The 17,221-nt window shown below is 42.3% G+C and overlaps 1 protein-coding gene across 4 annotated transcripts in view; it reads right to left on the bottom strand.

The window, feature by feature from the left end:
• cntfr (ciliary neurotrophic factor receptor) overlaps nucleotides 1–17,221 on the bottom strand; it is a 362,323-nt gene that overhangs the window by 98,980 nt on the left and 246,122 nt on the right. For all 4 annotated transcript variants that reach the window (XM_041191309.1, XM_041191328.1, XM_041191318.1 and 1 more), the window contains exon 4: nucleotides 2,121–2,238. In XM_041191309.1, the coding sequence (XP_041047243.1) occupies nucleotides 2,121–2,238 (118 nt within the window). The remainder of the gene's footprint in view (nucleotides 1–2,120; nucleotides 2,239–17,221) is intronic.

The raw sequence follows: 17,221 nt of genomic DNA, 5'->3' as shown, positions 1-17,221 counted from the left end.
GCTGGTTTTTGTATCTCACCAATCTGATAATTCTTCATATATTATGCACTGTAATTGCAGACTTCTGGCGGCATCACCCTAAGCCTAATCTTTTCCTCATCAAACATCTACATACACATACATTCTAGTAGGTATTACTGAATTGTGATCCAGACCGAAAATCTTGGCTGATGCTCTCCCTGTTTGGGGCACTGAGGCCAACCATACTGCATGTCCTGCCACCTCAGTGTGAGATTAGACTAACACAGATCAAAACTATGACTTTCCTGTTTTACGTAGCTCAGCCCCAGAATGGGCTGTGTGCTTAAAAGCTGAGCCAATAGGTGAGCTATAGTTTCAAGTTAGCAGCATTTTAGTGTCCAGGTCTTCCATTGCCCTATAGATATTCTTTATTCTTTCGGAAAACCTTTTAATCAGCTTTTGTGGGGACTTATTGTTCAAGAATCAGTGTTTCAGATCCTGCCCTAAGATTTTCTGTATAGTTTAAGCCAACTGGCCTGTAGTTTCCTGACAGTTGCATCGATTCATTTCAGTGCAATTTACCTAAAAGTGACTAAGATAGCAGAAAAGATTGCAAATTTTTAAGCACAAATTAGGTTCAGTGTAAATTGAGTTTCTGCAATCTTTTGCACTAGTTTAAAGAACATTGCGCTAGAAGCCCTCTAAACTGGTTACACCCTGAGATTGAATTAATCACCGTTGGGAGTTTCCACTAAGCTTGTCTGTTTTTAGATTTTTGAGGAGGCTTCTAAACTTCATCTTCTGTGTGCAGGACACTAACTACGTATGTTTTAAAATCTTTTGAATGTAATTCTTCTTAATTTACTTTAAAAAATGTTTTGTGAACCAATATAATGAACAAATTGTTCTGCATAGTCTTTTGAAAGTAATTTTCAGCTGTTTAACATTGGGTTACTCACTGGTGTGAGACTAGACACTCTGATTAAAATGTTTATTTTTTTCAATTAATCCCATTTTCAGCTATATTCATTAAACGGCACCTAGTTCCCACTCTTAAAAATATCAATAACACTTTTAAAAAAAAAATTTTTAAAAAGTTGCATTTTAAAAACACTGCCAAATAGTGTTTGTTCGAAGAAAGTTTTATGTTTCTTGATATGCATATGAATTTTAGCAGAAACATCAGAGGAAAATGACTTCTCAAAATTAGCATAATTTTGAGGACACAATGGCCTGGATTTTCATGGAGTTGGGGAAGCTCCGTGCAAGGGTGAAAATGGGGGTTTGGATCCAGTTCTGGGATTTTCAACCCCATTCCCACAGTTTCTGAATTTCAGGAGTGCCTTTTAAGAGTCCAGGCTTGTTCAGGGCATGGGTCTGCATCCTGCACTCCAGACCTGGCTGGCTCCATTGTGGTGACCTATTTTCATGGAGTCAGGCCAGCTTTTCAAAGAGTCATGATTCACGGCACCTCTGAGGTATTGTAAACCATTGTCTGCACGAGGGAACCTTTTGAAAGGTAAGTTCAAAAGATCCTCCTTATGCCCACCATGCACAGGAATGCCTTTCATTCACCTCCTATGGCCCCTCATGCCCACCATGCCAATCTGTAGCCCTTCCATGCCCATTCTGTATAGAACCAGTGAATGCTATAGTAACCATAGGATGTGTAAAAACAGCTTTAAAAAAAGTAATTCACTGATAAATTTCTACTTTCTTACAAAAAGACTCCTTTTTACTACAGGGCCAATAGAAGTGTCAATCATCCAGATCCTTTAAAATATCAACAGCTGAAACTTCAAGGTTGAAACCCCTTAATTTTGTGTAAATAAATATTGGCAAATGACAGGAAAGATCAGAGAGCTAGAGATGTCAATCAAGCAATGTTTTCCTTGGGGCTCAGGTGTTCCAGTACTCTAATTGAGTTCTTGGCTCTCAGCCAAGCCTCATCTATCCTCCTCTTGCCAACATTCTCCTCACCACTTCTGCAGCACTGTGCACCATGAAGTATTTAATCATCTCAACCAGTACCTGCAATCTAGTTCATAACCAGGTATCTACCCTTTATGGAGAAGTTAATCAACTTAGCTTCAAATTTAACAACAATTAAGAAAAATGCAGCAGAGGTAAGTAAGCAAGGCAGCTAAGCCAGAACGGACCTTACAGAGATGTCAAATTCTGTTGGAATGTAAGTTGGGCTTGACAGCTGCCATGTGCAGTAGAATGTCTCTGGGTAAGCGTTTGATCTGCATAGCACAGTTGGTGTCACCGGAGGATCTAGTTTGGGGAAAAAAAACAGGAAAGAATAAATGCAAAATAAGTGCAATTTTTAGCTAGTATTGGCACAGTTCATGAAAAAATCTTTCTTCGGAAGTTCCAAATATTCCTCTAATTATCATTGTTTTTTGATCCAGGTTTACACAGAGACGTACCAAGTTGAAGTAATAATGACTGCATGAATGTCAGTAGAAAAAGAAAAGTCATCTTTCAGTGTGCTTGGAACTATGAAGGAATTGGCAATGGTTTGCTAATGCATAGTCCATCCACCCTCTTAGCTGCAGAGTAACCAAACCAAAACAAGAAGAAGATGGGAGTTTATGGGGAGAGTTTTACACTGGTGCCTGCCACAGCCTACAGTTTCTCCTCTCATTCATTTTAATAAACATAAAAATCCTTGGTTGCCATTTGCCAAAGTGGAAACCTATATTTCCAAAATAAAATGATATCCAAAGCAAGGCTCCAAAGAGGAACTTCTGATTACACAGGTTTGAATTATATTTAATTTTGTGATTCAGTTGGTAGCACACGCCTCTGAGTCACCAGGATCCTGGTTCAAGTTCTGCTTCAGAACTTGAGCACAAAAATCAAGGCCAGCACTCCAGTACAAGTATGAGACTGCTGCACTTCTGGAGGTGCCGTCTTTCAGTTGAGATGTTACAAACCCCAAGATCCTATCAGCCCTTTCAGGAATACATTAAATATCCCATGGCACTATTTCAAAGAAGAACAGGGGAGTTATTCCCAGTGTTCTGGCTAACATTTATCAGTCAAATCAACATCACAAAAAATGGATTAACTGATATTATGTTTGTGGGAACGTTCTAAGTGCAAATTGGTTGCATTTCCCACATTACAACAGTGACTACTCTTCAAAAGTACTTCATTGGTTATAAAATGTTTTGAGACATCCAGTAGCTGTGGAAGCACTCTATAAATGCAAGTTGTTCTTTCTTTTTCTTTCTTTTAACTGGATTCAGTACACAAGAAATCTAATTGCTCTTCTCAAGAGAATTATGTTGCTCAACTGTACTGTTCCCTTTGTTAGTGTCACCTTGAGAACTATTTTGCAGATTTTCATTCAAATTAAGACATTTTATGAGAAGTTATAATGTGGGGGCAGAGTAAGAAGTTCCACAATTTTGCAGTTATCATGAAAGACTGAGTTACAGCACAAAACGGTGATCAATCTTGATTTCAACACAGGGACCTTGAGAGGAGAAAATGTGGGAATGACATATTTACAGCTTTGGAGAAAGCAGAGGAAAATTCCAAGCAGAATTGATAAAATGGAGATAAGATATGTGCCCTCATTTAACAGTGCTCAAGTATGTGTTAGTACGCAGGCACAGTGGGGCAGCCAACATTCTGCAATAACACTAAGAGAAAACGCATAACTTGAATGAAAAAATAAAGTGACAGTTTGTTTTAAAATGCTACTGTTATTTGTTTTTCATGAGTAAAACTAACTTAAAACATAAAGTGCCAAAAAAATGAAAGCCATACTAGAAAAGCCACTTTTAGCTTGGATCTCATATTACAACACACGCACCCTACAATTAAGCAAAAAAAACCCTTGAAATTTATTCCCCCAAGACTTAACAGTGCATATCCAAGAACAGTTAAACGCATGACCTGGCATACCATTGCATACAGAGTATGTTCACTAAGCTCACTGCACCTTGGGGGGTTTAATTCCCTTTTAGAGCCTAATCCGTTGAATTCCACCAAGGATAATGAACGTGTGAATACATAAATTAAGGTACCATATTCTGCAATTAAAAATATTCTCAGCAACTATTCAGTTCCCTAATGGAATGAACCTGATCTCACTTAGAGCTCAGCAGTTTGCTTTATCATTAACTAAACAGCAATATACTGGTCACTGTTTTCCACAGGATTTTCAACCATTCAAGCAACGATACACAGCCTTCAGAGTTGTGCACTTCAGTCCTACAATACATTCTAAATTCCCAAGCCTTATTTAAACATAAAAAAAATTTCCAATAATTTATATATATTTTTCTTTTCCCACCTATTTCCATTATTTTTAAATGTATTTCCATCCATTGTTTTATTTCTACCTTTTAGCCTATTTCGATTCCCCCCCACCCCACACCCACAAGGGCTATCTGTCCCTTGCTCATCCTGCTTTCCACCCTTAATATCCCTATTAGCACATTTCTTAGCTAATATCACCACCGCCAACACCTCTTTGTCCTTTTGTCTATGACATCTTTTGGCAATCTCCAACTATCACTGGCCCTCTATCCAGCTCTACTTGCCCCACCCCCTTAAACCAGCTTATATTTCACCTCTTTTCTACTTTTCCTTAGTTCTGATGAAGAGTCATTCGGACTCGAAACATTAACTGTGTTCCTCTCCGCAGATGCTGACAGACCTGCTGAGTTTTTCCAGCTGGATTTTCATGTCAGACACAGGAATCAGGAGACAGGTTAAATCCCACAGTTGTGATCTCACTTCTGTCTCAAGGCTGTGTTAGGTGGGATTTTCCGTGGTCCATCCCTAAGTGGCCTGGAGGAGGCTGAGTCAAGTGTGGGCATGTTAGGCCTGCCTCAGTTTCCAAAAGCCTCAGACTCCTGATACAATCAGTGGCTCATCTATGTACAGTTGAACCTTCTGACTGCTTTAAACTTACCCCTCTCTCTTCCCCTCTCATACTGTTAGCCTCACACCCTAATGCCTCTCACCTGAGGTGGAAATGGAAGCCGTCTGAGTCCAGATCAGAGAGGTTAAATAACTCAACTCCATTCCCCAAAACCCTCAGCCCAGTGCTTCTGATGCAATCAGAATATACAATTGCCCTGGGAGCCCTCAACATCACCTCTGGACCCCATAAAGTCTCAAGGCATCAAGTCAAACGTGGGCAAGGAAACCTCCTGCTGATTACCACGTATCACCCTACCACAGCTGATGAATCAGTGCTCCTCCATGTTGAACATCACTTGGAGGAAGCACTGAGGGTGGCAAAGGTGCAGAATGTACTCTGGGTGGGGGACTTCAAAGTCTATTGCCAAGAGTGGCTCGGTAGCACCACTACTGACCAAGCTGGCTGAGTCCTAAATGACATTGTTGCTAGACTGTGTCTGCGGCAGGTGGTGAGGGAGCCTACAAGAAGGAAAAACATACTTGACCTCATCCTCACCAACCTGCCTGCCGCAGATGCATCTATCCATGACAGTATCAGTAGGAGTGACCAACGTACAGTCCTTGTGGAGACGTGGTCCTGCCTACACATTGAGGATACCCTCCGTCGTGTTGTGTGACACTACCACCATGCTAAATGGGATAGATTTCAAATAGATCTAGCAACTCAAGGCTGCATCCATGAGCCACTGTGGGCCATCAGCAGCAGCAGAATTGTACTCAAGCACAACGTGTAACCTCATGGACCGGCATATACCCTACTCTACCATTACCACCAAGCCAGGGGATCAACCCTGGTTCAATGAAGAGTGCAGAAGGGAATGCCAGGAGCAGCACCAGGCATACATAAAAATGAGGTGTCAACCTGGTGAAGCTATAAAACAGGATTATTTGCGTGTCAAAAGCATAAGCATCAAGTGATAGACAGAGCTAAGCGATCCCAAAGCCAACAATCTGCAGTCCTGCCACATCCAGTCGTGAATGGTAGTGGACAATTAAACAGCTCACAGGAGGAGGATGCTCCACAAATATCCCTATCCTCAATGATGCAGGAGCCCAGCACAGCAGTGCAAAAGTTAAGGCTGAAGCATTTGCAACAATCTTCAGCCAGAAGGGCCGTGTGGATGATCCATTGCGGCCTCCTCTGGAGGTCCCCAGCATCACAGATGCCAGTCTTCAGCCAATTCAATTCACTCCAGTGATATCAAGAAAAGGCTAGAGGCCCTGACAACCTTCTGGCAATAGTACTGAAGACTTGTGCTTCAGAACTTGCCGCGCCCCTAAACAAGCTGTTCCAGTACAGCCATGACACTGGCATCTACCCGGCTATGTGGAAAATTGCCTAGCTATGGCTGTACACAAAAAGCAGGACAAATCCAAACTGGCCAATTACCGCCCCATCAGTCTACTCTCCATCATCAGTAAAGTAACGGAAGGGGTCATCAACAGTGCAACAGTGGCTGTCGAGCGGCACTTGCTTTGCAATAACCTGCTCACTGATGTCCAGTTTGGGTTCCGCCAGGGCTACTCAGCTCCAAACCTCATTATAGCCTTGGTTCAAACATGGACAAAAGAGCTGAACTCCCGAGCTGAGGTGAGAGTGACTGCCCTTGACATCAAAGCAGCATTTGACCAAGTATAGCATCAAAGAGCCCTAATAAAACTGGAGCAAATGAGAATCAGGTGGAAAACTGGTTGTGGTTATTAGAGGTCAATCATCTCAGCTCCAGGACATCACTGCAGGAGTTTCTCAGGGGTAATGTCCTAGGCCCAACCATCTTCAGCTGCTTCATCAATGACCTTCCTTCCATCATAAGGTCAGAGGTGGGGATATTCGCTGATGATTGCACAATGTTCAGCACCATTTATGACTCCTGAGATACTGAAGCAGTCCATGTCCAAATGCAGCAAGACCTGGACAATGTCCAGGCTTGGGCTAACAAGTGGCAAGTAACGTTCATGCCACACAAGTGTCAGGGAATGACCATCTCCAACAAGAGAGAATCCAACCATATCCCCTTGATGTTCACTGGCATTACCATCACTGAATCCCCCACTACCAACATCCTGGGGGTTACGATTGACCAGAACTGGAACTGGACTAGCCATATAAATACTATGGCTACAAGGGCAGGTCAGAGGCCAGGAATCGTGCGACGAATAACTCGCCTCCTGACTTCCCAAATCTTGTCCACCATCTACAAGGCATAAGTCAGGAGTGTGATGGAATTCTTCCCACTTGCCTGGATGAGTGCAGCTCTTACAACACCATCCAGGACAAAGCAGTCCGCTTGATTGGCACCACATCCACAAATATTCACTCCCTCCATCACCGAAGCACAGTAACAGCAGTGTGTACCATCTACAAGATGCACTGCAGCAATTCACCAAGGCTCCTTAGACAGTGCCTTCCAAAGCCATGCCCACTGCCACCTATAAGGACAAGGGCAGCAGATAAATGGGAACACCACCAACTGGAAGTTCCCCTCCAAGTCATTCACCATCCTGACTTGGAAATATATTGTTGTTCCTTCACTGTTGCTGGGTCAAAATCCTGGAGTTCCCTTCCTAACAGCACTGTGGGTGTACCTACACCACATGGACTGCAGCAGTTCAAGAAAGCAGCTCACCACCACCTTCTCAAGGGCAACTAGGGATGGGCAATAAATGCTGGCCCAGACAGTGAAGCCCATATCCCCTGAATGTATTTTTAAAAAAATGAACAGAACTCACCACCCCTTTAACAGTTGGAACTTGTTGAATAGCCTATAAAACTCTCTGACTAAACAAAAAGATCCTTCATCCATCTGTGTAAACAATGTCAAGCACTTGGCAGTTGGATTGTAGTCAAGAGCCCATAAAAATTGCCAACAGGCCCTCCGTCATAACAAATTTGCTGGAAATGGCCAGAAATCCTAAGCCCCGCCCCTTAACATGCCACATCCTATTTTCGAGGGGCAGCACTGAACTCAGGCTGGGTTCATACTTGTGTGGTTTACAGAGGCATTTAAATTAGCAGCTGCCTTCACTGAAGTGAGATTTTGCTAGGCCAGATATGTGAAACCCAAAGCGTGCAAATTAGACCAGGTAAGTGGAGGTTTCAAGTTGGTGGATTTGTTTAGACAGCTAGGTTACCCTTTTCGGGAGATAATGTACCCCTTTGGATAGGGTCCTGGGACACCTTTGGGAGTGGTAAGGCAGCCTTTCGGAATGTTAAAGTTTAACATAATTGTGCAAAGAAAGTGCATAAACAGGTTGAAACTGTCAAGCTGTCAAGGAACTGTCAAAGAACCTGTGACAAATGTCACTTTAAGATCAGTTCAACTGAATAGGGGTCACGTAGTTTGTTCAATCAAAGTGTGGCTAGCACGGGGGAATAAATTCTAGGTAGGGGTTTCCTAGGAAAAGATGGCTGTATGAGGGGCTGGCTGGATGCAAGCAGTATGGAAGCTCTTGTGTAAATAAAGTTCATTTTATTTGACTAAGAAGCCTCCCAGAGCATGTTTCTACAGGACTGTCAAGCTGTTTTAGAACTGTTAAGGAACTGTCAAAGAACTGTCAAGCTGTCTTCGAACAGTCAAGCTGCCAAGGAACCATCAAAACTGTGAAAGCTGTCAAAGAACTGTTTAGTTGTTGAAAAATTGTCAAAGGATACTCCGTGAGTTGACATTGAGAAGTTGACATGGTAAGGGCAAAGGGTGATGGGTGGGGGCATCAGTTGGCACTAAGTTGACATAGGGATAAAGCGCATTTGAGGGGCCATGGGGGTGGGTGGGGGCCATTGGAAGGCATAGGGGTATGAGGGCCCATGGAGCATGAGGTGGCACAGATTGACATGGATGGGGCATGGTGAGTTTGTTGGAGGGGTGAGAGGTGAGGGCTGGAGGGCTTTTTTTTGTTTTGATCTTTTTTTAAAATAACTTAAACAAAGTGCCAGCGCACAGAAGCAGGCTTTTCACCCAGACTGCCTCCACACCCAGCAGCCTCTGTACTCATTCTAGGGGTGGCGGGCCAGATATCCTATCCAGCCCGCTCCCCCGGAATGAAAATCCTGACTGCGGGTGGCCATTTTTCAAGGTCGGAGTTGCAGAACCCAGAATTCTCCTGTCTCTGTGCACCTGACCTGGGAGTGAAAACTGCTATCTCAACAGATGTTCAGACTTAATAAGTAAAAGCAATGGGAAGAGATTAAACATTTACACTTGGTTATTATACTAGGCTATTCTTTCAATAGTGTGAAATGTCCTCTACCTTTTTATCCATTAGATGAACTTCTTATTAACTCATCTGAAGACTTCTCCACATTTACAATGTTGAACTTTTTAGTTGACAGTTTGCCAATTTGGCAGAAGTAACAATCTGGCCAACATTATTTAAGGGAAAGTTACATCTTCCAATCACAGCAGTGTCATCAATTGCCTCAATGGATGCAGATACAACTCATCTTACAGCATTTAATGATGAACTGTTAAGGAGACAAAACCATTTTAATTATCTTTTAAATTCCCCCCACTTCCTTTCTATGGTTCACGCCTTCATGCAGCTAAATCCAAATGCTGCTAAAATCCGGCTATCTCCATGAAAATGAACAAACTTACCTGGGGTGGGCTCAGAATAAGCCTACAATGCTGTCAGTTGCCTCCTTAATAGGAATGGATTGGTTCTGGGGTCTGCTCTCACCCCCCGTCCTCATGCAAATGGTTGAGGGGGAAATGTTTCCACCCTGTTTGATCACGATTAGGGCCATGGAACCCTGGCCCAAGTAATCCTCAAACATCTTAACTAATCCACTCTCATTATGTATCCATTCAATTGTATCACCTTGCTCTTTGTTCTACCATTGGCGGGCGTGCCTTCAACAATCTCTATTCTATGTTGGAATCCCTGCCTCAACCTCTCCACCTCTCCACCTCTCTGTCTTCTTTTAAGATTTACCATAAAACTTTGACCAAGCTTTTAGACTTGAAATCTCCTTCTTTGGCTCGGTGTCAAACTTTATCCGATTACCTTCTTGTGAAGTGGCTTGGGTTATTTACCTACCTAAAAGTTACATATCAATGTAGGTTGCTGTTGTTTTCTGGTCTCAGTGAATGAATGGGCAGTTTTCCCTCAGGCTTCAGGACGCCAAAGTCATGACCAAATGGGGTCCCGAGACTCCACTTGCCAAGCTATCTTCCAGGAGGTGGGCTCCAAATTTGCAGCTTTCATGCTCGCTGCCTTTAGGTGGGTTCCCAATGGTCCCAGCCCAACCAGATGGGCCAGCAACTTTAGCAGGAAAGGTGGGCGCTGCTGAGGCATATCGGAGGCAGGCACAGAGTCAAAATTTTAAATCAAGGTTTCAGAGCGGTCAAACGATAGGACCTATCAGATGGGAGGGGAATCTTTTTGGCAGCAGCATTTGGTTCATGGGCATTTTCTGCCTCCTCCTTGGAGCATGGAGCCTCCAACCCACCGCAGTGGGGGCCATATCCGTGGAACCGGTGGCCTCCGGAAGCACGAGGGACTGTTTCTGCTGCTGCCATCACCCACCCACCTAGTCCTCTCCGCTTCCAAATCCCTTATCACAGGGCTGTGAAAATTCAGTCCAATAAGTGTCAGCAGACTCTTTGACAGTGGAGTGCATCACAATTGAGTTCAATCGTGTATACCAATATGAACACTTAATCACATATCAAGAATTCTCCTCCAGATGTAGGGAGATCCTGTGATCATAAATACAATCTCAGTTACTGCCCTGCCTCAGCTCCCTTACTTAGTACAGGCTAGGGTTTGAATCTGAGCCTTCTGATTTGAATGGCTCAGTACATGGTGTTAGTGTCCTTATCCACTGGTGGGAAGCATCAGAGGAGCAGAAAAGATTGTTTTAACCGCCGACCTCACTAACAACACCCCCCCCCCCCCACCCCCAACAACTCTACAATTCACTCAGATTTTACCTATTCACCCTACATATTCATATAGTAATTTCAGATCTCAGCTCATCATCCTAGTGTTTAATTCCACTCTGTAATGGCTCTGATTTTCTATGACAACTGAAGAAGCAATAAAATGCAGCCTGCTATTTCTGAGGAATAAGTTGCAATAGGAATAAAGAGGACTTACTTTCATTGGAATAAAAATGGCTGCCTTAATACCCATCATTGATTTCCATGGTGTTGCTTATTGCCCCACTGGAATGGAAACCAAGCTACTCCAAGACTGATTGACTAGAGGTACACAATTGAAGCATTAAAAAATGTGACCGGGGGACAAAATAGTGACTAAGAGCGAAGTGGCATTATACAAAGTGGGCTAAAAAAAACTGATCTTGTGTTTTGTTGTTATGGTTGCAACTTGAGGAATGGCTACAATTGATTAAGTTTGAATTTCTTTTCTTTGTCATCAGTCTGGTTGTTAGGGGAACACTTACTGTTCAGTGCAGAAATTTCTATTGCACTCTGATTAAAAGACACTGGTCGCTAAAGTTTAAACTGCCAATATTTTCCACAGAGTTCCTATAGGAAGAATAAATAGTCCAGTTAAAACTATACCTGATGAGCATACCATATAGTCCAGAGTATAAAGAACTATTTTGTCCAAAAATTCATAAAAGACCTGGAGGTGCACCTAAACAGCTGGAGGTGCTCATTAGCTGAAGACTGAGTGCACAATATTTGCATCAATTAAAAAAATAGATTTTAAATGCGTAGCCCTCTTCCTCTGGGAATTGAATGTTTGACCAATAAGTTGCATTATGCTAGATCCTACAGAATATAGAATGAGCAAAATACAGAATCATGGAATATTTTCTCCCATTTTAAAGCAATGTTGGAAATGAATCATATATTTGATAAGCTCCTACAGTGAAATAATTAAAACAATATTGAAGGACAATGCATGGAGGATATATACCTAAAAGCATATAGAAAATCGATAATGAAAAATGATAAGTTATTAATGATTCATTTTTTAAAAATGGACACCGATAGCTCTCTTGAACTAAACACCTTAAGCATAATGCAGCTAACATCCCACTAGCAAAAATGTTCAGACAGCAATATTTTCTTACTAAAAGTAATTCTGTCCTTGAAGTATGCTGTAAAACACAGACAATACAATGAATCCTGCACCCTGTGAAAAAAAAGTGACCTAACTCCAAGTGGTGCTTGGGTGGTCCATGAATACCATTGGACGATACTATGAAAGAATGGTTTCTTTGGATTTCCTTGCTTTGTGAGAACCTAAAGAAATTAAAGCAATATTTATAGAAACTATCCCTAGATATACGTTTTCCCTCATTGCTGTTAAGGTCGAGCCATTGGCATGCGTGGTGGATGTTTTGAATCGAATGTGGGAAGACTCTTTTCAGATGTACAGTGAGCCTTTGTTTTCAGTCCAAGAGGCTGACTCTAAAAGTGTCATGTACATTGGCATAAGAATGCAAGTTTCCCTCAAGACCCAGCAATGTTAACATGTAATGCTGTGTCAATGTTGCTGAAAGTTCCTCAGACTGACACTACCTTCTTCAAAGCTCTGTGACAGTAACCACAAGAACAAATGCAAACAACATTCTAATCAAGACACAGACACATTTTTTTTAGTTTTTAACTTGATGGACATCAGGTAGCTCTAGCACTCTTATGTCACTCCGTGAAAGCATAAAGAGTATCAATAACATTTGTTTTTAATTTTCCCAGTACTGAAGACAGGCACACTTAAAAGTGTTTTTTTAAGCTGTCATTGTCTCATGCAATATGTCACAGGAATGTTATTCTAATAACATGTCTACACCATGTCTTTCATGATAAAATTGTCTCTGTTCTTACTTCCTTTGTGTCCTGTTGCATTTTAATAATCACAGATGAGACAAAAGAGTGAAGATACCTAAGGGCTGATCATGTGAAGACTGAGGGGTCTGCGTTCTAATCTATGGGCCACTCTTGGCAGTAAGTCATCAGGTGTCTTTCAAACACAATACCCAAGTCATATGTACTGGTGGATTTATGGCAGCTTCTTTTACACCCCGCCCAATTTCCTATTCCATTGAATTTTTGTAATGCTTTGCACAGTTGGAAGGTATATTCCCATCTTCCAGCTCACTTTAGTCTGTGTATCATTCTACAAAGATGTTCAAAAGCTGCTTTGTGCTGTGGCCCCTGCCCATGGATTGAGATGAAATTAATTTCAAATAGGATCATCTCAACAATAGACAGGTTGGATTTGAACCTCAGTCCTAGAACTAAATAGCCAGTGTCAAACTTACTGCACCACCCAGTTCCCTTAAAATGCATATATTAACATAGCAGAATTGTTTTGCAGGGAAATTTTGTTAGAATGGCAATTGTCTAGGGAGTTTTTCCAAATCATGCTTTGGCTGACTGAACATTATCAACTTGACAGCTTGCAAAACACAGCACAATTTAGATCTGTTACAGTAAACAATTAGCTCAGCTTAAAATGGATTTAAAGATTCAGCAGTCTACTTTTTCAATGGCTCAGTTGATGAATACATTGTTGTGTTGAACTTAACCATGCAGATCAGGAAGGTAGTCAATCTGTACTGAGTTATCTGGTCTCAGCCAGGGCAGCAACTGGGGTGCTACAACTCACCTCAGCACCTTGGACACAACAGGTAAAAGGAAAATCAGTTGTGGCTGCAGAGTGAGGGCAAGGCTGGATTAGCCTGCGCCTATCCTTCTATGTAGGAAGTATTGTTTGAGCTATTCAACCTATGGTTTAGTCATTGCGACCTGCCTTTAATTTTTCTAAGTCCTCCCTTTATTTCTTTTATTTCCCAAGAATTATGAAAGATAAGGAATGTTCAGGCTCTGGGCGTGATTTATCAGCAAAGACCCATCGCAATTGGTTATCCAACATCTTTAAAGTTAGCCAACTTCCTCTCAATAATTTTTACAAAACTGCAAGCTAGTGGGACACATATAACCCCATGATATATAGGCATGGAATAATGTACATGATCTTGTTTTTTTCCCAAAGTTACTATAAACTAGAGCCTTTGAACTGTTGTCCATATTTAAGCTGGGTGCTAAAGTGTAGGGGAAAAATGTACAGCAAGTGGCTCTTGTGCTTTAGTTCCTCATTGGTCCCATGGCTAAAAAGTCCTCATTTTTCACTTGGTCAATTTTGTGTCCAGCATGAAACCTAGCAAATACTTCTTGATTTTTATTAATATTTCATGACTCTTCTCTGCAGTCATTTGCAGCCTTCTTTTTTCTTTTTGTTTGTGCATATGGAGCAGCTCTTCTTGCAACCTGCTTTGCATAGCATTTGGCTTGCTGTGAAATCATTTACAGGGGCAATCAAGTGATTATTGAATTATACAGGTTTTAGGTCGTACACTGGTACTAAATCCAACAGTGGCCCTATTTACAGTACTTCACAGCAGGCATCCACATTTCATTTATCAAAAAAGTAGCTGTATCCTTTTGTTTCTGATTATGCAGCAATGACTATAACCATGGAAATCACAATGGATCACTGGGATTTTCTCCAATTTAATCATCAGAATGTTATGCTTCACTGCATTAATTCCTTTTTTTGCATATTTGTGAGGAGGTGCTGATGTCACAGTGAATCTATTTAATTCATTCTGCCAAGTCTGGTCTATACTTGTCAAGACCGAGAGGTTTGCCTAACAGACAAGCTGATTGGGGCCACAAATCTATTTATTGATGTTGACATAGGCTAATGTATTACCTACTCCAATCCTTTTGCAGGAACTCGTTTGTTAAGTAACTGAACTCACCGGGCAGAATTTCCAGTTCAACAGGCGGGCGTGGTCAGCGGGTCTGGGACCGGCCGGCGAATGGACCGCCAACTGTGATTGTCCTCAGACCACAAAATCATACTTGCTGGCCAATTAACGGCCAGGTAGTGTGAAGCACGCACTGAAAGGCTCAGCGCCGCTGGGGTGGGGGCAGGAGGAGGGCGAGTGCTGAAGTTAGTGTAGACGGAGCACTCACAGAAAGCTCTCTGAAGTCAGGGAGCTGCCTTGGGGAGCGGAAGGCCAAAAAAACCTAAAATAAAGGCCACAGAAACAAGAAAAAAGTGCCCAAGCTTCATAATCAGTCATCTGAAAATGTAGGGAATTAAAATGCTACTCACAGAAATTTATTTTTATTTTAATTTATCACAGAAACCTCATCCCACCCGTGGATGAGGTTTCCTGAAAAATGGAAAGGCCGCCTGGCCAATTCGCCTGCTCGTCAACCATAACGTTGGATGGGCAAGTCTCTCTTAATTGCGCCGTTAGTTACATAGCTTTTTGGATATAGCTTTTGCTTTTGCCAAAGATGTAGTACTCTCCAACTTTCAGATTACCAAGTGTACGAATTCTGTTTTTCTTTCTCCTTTTTTCATTTCTTTGCCAAGCTGTGCCCTCACCATTCACAGATGAAGTGGTAGCTTCGTACTCTGCTTCTTTATCTTGGCTAGTGCCACTCTGAAATCATCCACTGATTGTCAAAGAGATAACATTAGTATTGCTGAAAAAAAAGAGACATGCTATCTAAGCTTTTGGTCTTGCACTCATCAGGACAGATTGCAAAATTACCAACAGTAAAGGGAACAAAAATTTATACTGCATGAGAAGAGAATGCTGATTGATTGGCAAGTGGACTCTGATTGGTAGAGGCGTTGCCATGGAGAATGCAGTAGGGAGTAGTTAACTGTCAAGCTTTGTACAACTTTAAGCTAAGCAGGTTCACTTTGATTGCTCAAAGCTTTGCCGTGGGGAATGAACCAGGGAATGGCTGTCCCCCAAACTTTTGTTTAGTTGCAAATGGCACAATGCGTGGACATTCTTCTTTTGTTTGCAAGGGAACAGACCCTCTGTGTGAATCTATGTGGCTTGTGGCAGGTGTGAGTCATGCTGCAAGCCCAAATGATAATCTTACATTGGTTTTCAGTGTAATTTGTAGCACAATTAGTATTGTTTAGCAAGTGAAGCCTCATTGTGGAATTACATTGAATGTTGAACACCATGTTTTGAGTTTGCAAGCAAGGCGGGTTGGGCTTGGTCAATACTTTGCCTGTTGTGAACAACCGAGGGTACGTGCTGTTTGATACGATCTGCCAGTCGTTGGGAAGCACGGCCTGCATACCAGGCATCATGCCAGCATTGAAATACATATAAAGGGAGAATCTAACTATCTCCCCTTGACATTCAATGGCATTATCACAGAATCACAGAATCAAAAAGAGCATAAGAGGCCCTTCGGCCCATCAAGTCTGCACTGACACGTGAGAAACACCTGACCTACCTACCTAATCCTATTTACAAGCACTTGGCCCATAGCCTTGAATGTTATCACATGCCAAGTGCTCATCCTGGTACTTTTTAAAGGACTTGAGGCAATCTGCCTCCACCACCCTCCCAGGCAGCACATTCCAGACTGCCACCACCCTCTGGTTAAAAGAGTTTTACCTCACATCCCCCCTAAAATTCCTGCCCCTCACCTTGAACTTGTGTCCCCTCGTGACTGACCCTTCAACTAAGGGGAACAGCTGCTCCCTACCCACCCTGTCCATGCCCCTCATAATCATGTACCTCAATCAGGTCACACCTCAGTCTTCTCTGCTCCAACGAAAACAACCCAAGCCTATCCTTCATAACTTAAATGTTTCATCCCAGGCAACATCCTGGTGAATCTCCTCTGCACCCCCTCGAGCGCAATCACATCCTTCCTATAATGTGGCGACCAGCACTGCACACAGTACTCCAGTTGTGGCCTCACCAAGGTTCTATACAACTCCAACATGACCTCCCTACTTTTGTAATCTATGCCTCGATTGATAAAGGCAAGTGTCCCATATGCCTTTTTCACCACCCCACTAACATGCCCTTCTACCTTCAGAGATCCATGGACACACACGCCAGGGTCCCTTTGTTCCTCAGAACGTCCTAGTGTCATGACATTCATTGAATACTTCCTTGTCAAATTACCCCTTCCAAAGTGTATCATCTCACACTTTTCAGGGTTAAATTCCATTTGCCACTTATCTGCCTATTTGACCATCCCGTCTATATCTTCCTGTAGCCCAAGACACTCAACCCCACTGTTAACCACATGGCCAATCTTTGTGTCATCCGCAAACTTACTAATCTTACCCCTTCACATAGTCATCTATGTCGTTTATATAAATGACAAATAATACAGATCCTTGTGGTCCGCCACTGGACACAGGCTTCCAGTGACTAAAGCATCCTTCTGTCATCACCCTCTGTCTCCTACAACTAAGCCAATTTTGAATCCACCTTATCAAATTACCCTGTATCCCATGTGCATTTGCCTTCTTTATAAGTCTTCCATGTGGG

Source organism: Carcharodon carcharias, chromosome 1 (assembly GCF_017639515.1).
Source record: "Carcharodon carcharias isolate sCarCar2 chromosome 1, sCarCar2.pri, whole genome shotgun sequence".
Classification (NCBI taxonomy): Eukaryota; Metazoa; Chordata; class Chondrichthyes; order Lamniformes; family Lamnidae; genus Carcharodon; species Carcharodon carcharias.
The sequence above is the reverse complement of the archived record's forward strand: the minus strand, read 5'-3'. Positions and strand labels throughout refer to the sequence as shown.